The sequence below is a fragment of the Nematolebias whitei genome, chromosome 20 (assembly GCF_014905685.2).
Source record: "Nematolebias whitei isolate Nwh7 chromosome 20, NemWhi1, whole genome shotgun sequence".
NCBI classification, from domain to species: Eukaryota; Metazoa; Chordata; class Actinopteri; order Cyprinodontiformes; family Rivulidae; genus Nematolebias; species Nematolebias whitei.
Genome location: NC_056517.1, coordinates 7,293,204 through 7,298,128, shown reverse-complemented (window position 1 = coordinate 7,298,128; position 4,925 = coordinate 7,293,204). Strand labels below are relative to the sequence as shown.

The window sequence follows — 4,925 nt, the reverse complement described above, 5'->3', positions numbered from 1 at the left end:
ATCTATCTATCTATCTATCTATCTATCTATCTATCTATCTATCTATCATCAACTTTTTCATGATATTCTAATTTTATGACCAGCACCTGTACATATATGCTACAAATATAATTTTCTGCTTCTTCACATTACCTCCATTGTGTGTGTTTTGCCAGATGATGTCTGCCCGTAAGCAAAAATAGTTCCATTGTATCCTTCCAGCACATCTGTTCAAACAAGACAATAAACAAATCTGCTTTAAATTTTCAACACTTTAAAATTTCCATTTTCTTTTTTTAATTGTGGGATTTACCTTTGACTATCTTCTGAGCTACAGCGTTGTAGAACTGCACCTGAGTTGTGTTAGACTGGAACACACGATCAAAATAGTATGGTTTACCCTGTGAGCAAGAAGGAAGAATGCTGTGAAAAACTCTCTCTTGTTATTTTGTAATATGTCATTTCAAAAATAAATAAGTTAGAAAATTAAACAGACAATCCAGAAATAACAAAATAGCAAATTAAGTTATGTATGGATCATAATCAACAGGCTGAGATTTGGGTTTCAAGTTACTGAGATGTCTTTCAGATTGTGGGTCAGTCCAGCTCCAGGCAGGAGGTGGTTGTTGTTGTTTACACTGTGTTGTTTGTGCACATCTGACAGTGTAATGTTCTTGCACCATATCATTGTGCAGTGTTTGTTTCTGAACTGTGTTGTACTTTTGCACCTGGTTTCTGTACCTGTCAACCTGTGCTGTTGTAGCAGCTGTATTTTCACAGTCCTGCTGCTGTGAAAATCTAATTTCCTGGCTGAGGATTAATAAAATTGTCTATTCTATTCCCCCACCTGGACCAGCTGTTCTTGTGACTCAACCATAGTTAAACAGCGTTTACAAACAAACATTTGCTGAAATCTTTCTGAGTCCATGCATTGACGTCTGCCACAGAGTCAGATCAGTTTTTATCGCAGTTGCCTGAAGATCATGAGCATCTAAGCTTGACTTTTGAACTTGTCCATCCATCCATCATCTTTACCCGCTTCTTCCTTTGTGGTTGCAGGGCTCACTGGTTCCCATGTCCAGCCATCACTGTGGGAGAGGCAGGGGACACCCTGGACAGGTCTCCAGTCCATCACAGGGACACACAGAGACAAACGAGACAAACAACCATTCACTCTCTCACTCACACCTAGAGACAATTTAGAGTTACCAATCAGCCTAACATGCATGTTTTTGGTCTGTGGGAGGAAACTAGAGTACTCAGAGAAAACCCACACATGCACAGAGAGAACATGCAAACTCCACCCAGAAAGGCCCCGGGCTGGGATTTGATCCGGCAACCTTCTCGCTGAGAGTTAACAGCTCTACCAACTGAGCCGCCTGAACTTGTTCAGATCATTAAAATTTATTGATGATATATTTTTAGGTGCAGTTTTTTTCAGACTGGTGAACTTTTGCCAATCTTTACTTCTGAGAGTAGTCAGCATCTCTAAAATGCTCTTTTTTAATCTCCACTCCTCTTATTGATCCAATGACAATTAACCTAATTAGTCTCTAAATACTCTTCCATCTGTTTCTTATTTGTACCACACTTTTACATATTTTTGTTGCCCCTGCCCCAAGTTTTTTTTTTGCATGTGTCGCTGCCATAAATTTGAAATTACCTATTATTTTAAACAGGGCAAAAGCTTGTTATAATGGTTCTATATGTTTATCGCGTTTGATTGTGACTAAAATATGAGTTCATGACATTTGAAAAGCTTTGAAACCTTTATTTAAGCTATGATTTGTTCAATCAGTCTCTGTAGAGATCTAGTATAGAGCTGTATGAACGGGTAAATGAGGCACAGATTGTAGTGTAAAGCGCTTTGAGTATCTCAGTAAGATAGAAAGGAGCTATATAAGTACAGTCCATTTATTTACATTTTATACAAAGTTGCACATATTTGGAAATGTGTTGTAAATTATATTTAAAAAAAAAAAGGTTATATAAATGATCCACCTAAAAAGTTCAGTCAGGGTCTCTGGATGGGTTTTAAAAAAAATTGTTGAAAGGTTTCATTTTTGATCCAAAAGACCAAGAAGTCTTTCAGATGAAAGACGAAAAGTTCGTACAATTTTAATTGTTTTCACTCACCCAGAGGACCTGACTGAACTTTTTTCGATTTTTCTACCTGGATTATTGAGCATGCACCAGGATAAATGATCCACAATCTCTATCTTTGTTTCCCCGAACAGGGAAACTAAACAGTCACTGACCAAAAGGATGGCCCAGCACAGAGCATCATCAGACCAGGACTCAGGTCTACACTTGGGGTTGAACGACTACATATTCTTTGAAGTCGACTTTGTAGTGAACTAGGCCTGAGGTCAAAGTCCTGACCTTAAGGACCATATGGGACAGAACTTGTAATTTCATTGATTTGCATCCAGAAATACAGGTTGACCCATCCTGAGACTTTCTTTCTTGAATTGATCAAGTAAAAGAAGACTACTTTCTATTATCATTACTATTTTACAAATGTTTGATAATCAAATTGTGTTAGTTCAAACAATGTTTACATGTTGAAGTGAACTACTCATTTTTATTAACTGTGAAACAGTAATAATGATTCTTAATCCTCATTCAAAGAAGAAATCAGGTTAATGATGCATTGTCTGATTTTCTGTCTTCAGTGAGCAAGTGGGTAAGTTGTTCAAAGTTCAAGTTTCGGTCAACTGCAAGTTTGCTGAAAAAGAAATGTCATGTTTAACTTTTACAGCAAGATACTGGAGAAGTGACTCCACGAAGTCTGAATTCTTCATAACAATCTTTTGTCTGTTCTTAAACAATCTTAATCTTTTTCCTTGACTTTTCATAACACCTTACATCACAAAACACACCTCTGTTTGGTCCATTTGACCAATCAGAAAGTTCTCAAATGAACAGGAAGTGACCCTTCTTAAAAGGTGCAGCACTTCCTAGTTACAGCAGTTCCAGAGTTCATGAAGGCTGGAATTCAGGATGCTGCTGAAAGGAAATCAAACTGAATGAGAGAAGATCTGGGAATTATGAAACTTCTGTTTTGGATGACCTCACGACTCTCGAGGGTTAGCTGTTCTTACGGAGACGCTGAAAAGTGGCTCGAAGTGGAACTTTACGCCGGAACTGACATATCTTCAGAAAGGTAAAAGTCGATCTTCAACCAAAGTGTACCGTTGGAATAAGCTGGTCCAAAGGAGCGTGCATGTTCTGGTTAAAACAGACAAATTCCCTCACACATCTCTCTCAAGATAAACTTCATCTTTCCATCTTTAAAATTCTTCTATCTGCTAAAAATCATTACAGATATTTTTAGAAATGTCTGAAGCAAAGTTTTTCAATCACCGCCGTGTGGTTGATGTTTGTTCTGCTGGAAGTGAGAAAACAATCGCCGTGTTGTTTACTCCTTGCTAAACTGATTAATAAGCTGTCGTTATTTTCAATTCTTGCCAATTAATGTAAATGTGTGATGTGTTAAACTTGATTATGTTAATAAATGGCCCACTGTCGTTGGTGAGTCAAAGATAATTAACGTTTCCGTCCACATTTTATTAATTCAGATGCACGTCATTATACAGTCCAGAAAAATGAAAGAATCCGTTTTAACAGTATGAATATATATCAGCATATGTACATACTACAACTTTAACATGATAAAAGTGGAGTTGGCGTTGACTAGTCGATGATGTCATAGGAACTCAAGATGCTATGTCATATTTGCAAAAAAAAATTTGCAAAAAAAACCATAATTTATTATTTACAAAATAAAAAAACAAGAACGACAAAACAGGGGGCGTAAATGTATGCTCCTATTATTTATCATACTGCAAATAAGTCTCAGAAAAACCAAAACTATTCTTAAGCTGAAAAAGGGAAAGAAACGTGCAACACAAAGAAAACAAGGCTAAGAACAGTGGGGTGGCCGGTGACGGAGTTCACCACCACCCGCCCCACTGTTCTTAGCCTTATTTTATTTAACCCACCATCGTGGATTGGGCGAATTAGAACTGAGGGCAGTGGGGTGGGAGGTGCTGGAGCACCTTATTATAATATTATAGTTATTTTAGTTATCAACGATCGTCGGCTGCGCGTGTCCGCTGACACAGCGGCTGGGTCCAGTTAAGCCACGGGTGAGTCACTGGCAGCCATCCATCTGGACTTTTATGTAGCTGAGTGAAAAGCTCTTTTCTGTCCCTTTTTTTAAACGGCTGTGCACGTCCACTGACGCAGCAGCTCGAAAGCTTCAGGTGCGTCTCTGGCAGTGATCCATCTGGACTTTTTTGTACGTCTTTTAACCAGCTGGTCAGCGCAGCTGGTGGTGATACAAATTGGATCGTCAGCCTACTGACGCAATCAAAAGCCCAACACCAACCCGGCCGCCTGGAATAGGGCTGGGAACAGTGGTGGGGGGGGGGGGGGGGGGGAGACTAGTCAATGTGAAACATAAAAACTCATGAGATGTCCTTGAAACGACTAGTCGATTAGTCTATTCAACCCCTAGCCTACACTCATCTGCAAGCCAGTGGTCACTCTTTCAGTGATGAAGATGTTTACATCCTTGATAGAGAGGAACTCTGGTTTGAGAGAGGATTGAAGGAAGTCATCTTTGTGAAAAGAGCTTGACCATCATTAAACGGGGACAGAGGCAGGGCTTAATTTGAGCCGGATCCTGCCGGAACAAGATCTGGGAACTCTCTTATTTTGACAGGGTGCATTCCGTAACTATTTGCTTGGATCTGGTAACTCCAATCTCCGCCCCCTAAAAGTCCAAAGTTATCGTGCATTTTTATTTAAAAAACTCAAAAATATAATTAAACAGCACAAATAAACTGCAAATCAGTTTGACTGTTTAAGTGGGTTATTATTAAAAATACAACTTATCAGGTTTATACAACGTCGACCCCCAAAGTAGCAGACCAAGGAAG

At 39.0% G+C, this 4,925-nt stretch overlaps 1 protein-coding gene across 1 annotated transcript in view; it reads right to left on the bottom strand.

Moving 5' to 3' along the window:
- The window catches only part of LOC119426823 (kinesin-1 heavy chain-like), a 34,320-nt gene that overhangs the window by 28,231 nt on the left and 1,164 nt on the right, over nucleotides 1-4,925 (bottom strand). Inside the window, exons 2-3 of the mRNA XM_037694405.1 lie at nucleotides 293-380; nucleotides 133-206 (exon numbers count right to left, since the gene is read on the bottom strand). Coding sequence (XP_037550333.1) covers nucleotides 133-206; nucleotides 293-380 — 162 coding nt within the window. The remainder of the gene's footprint in view (nucleotides 1-132; nucleotides 207-292; nucleotides 381-4,925) is intronic.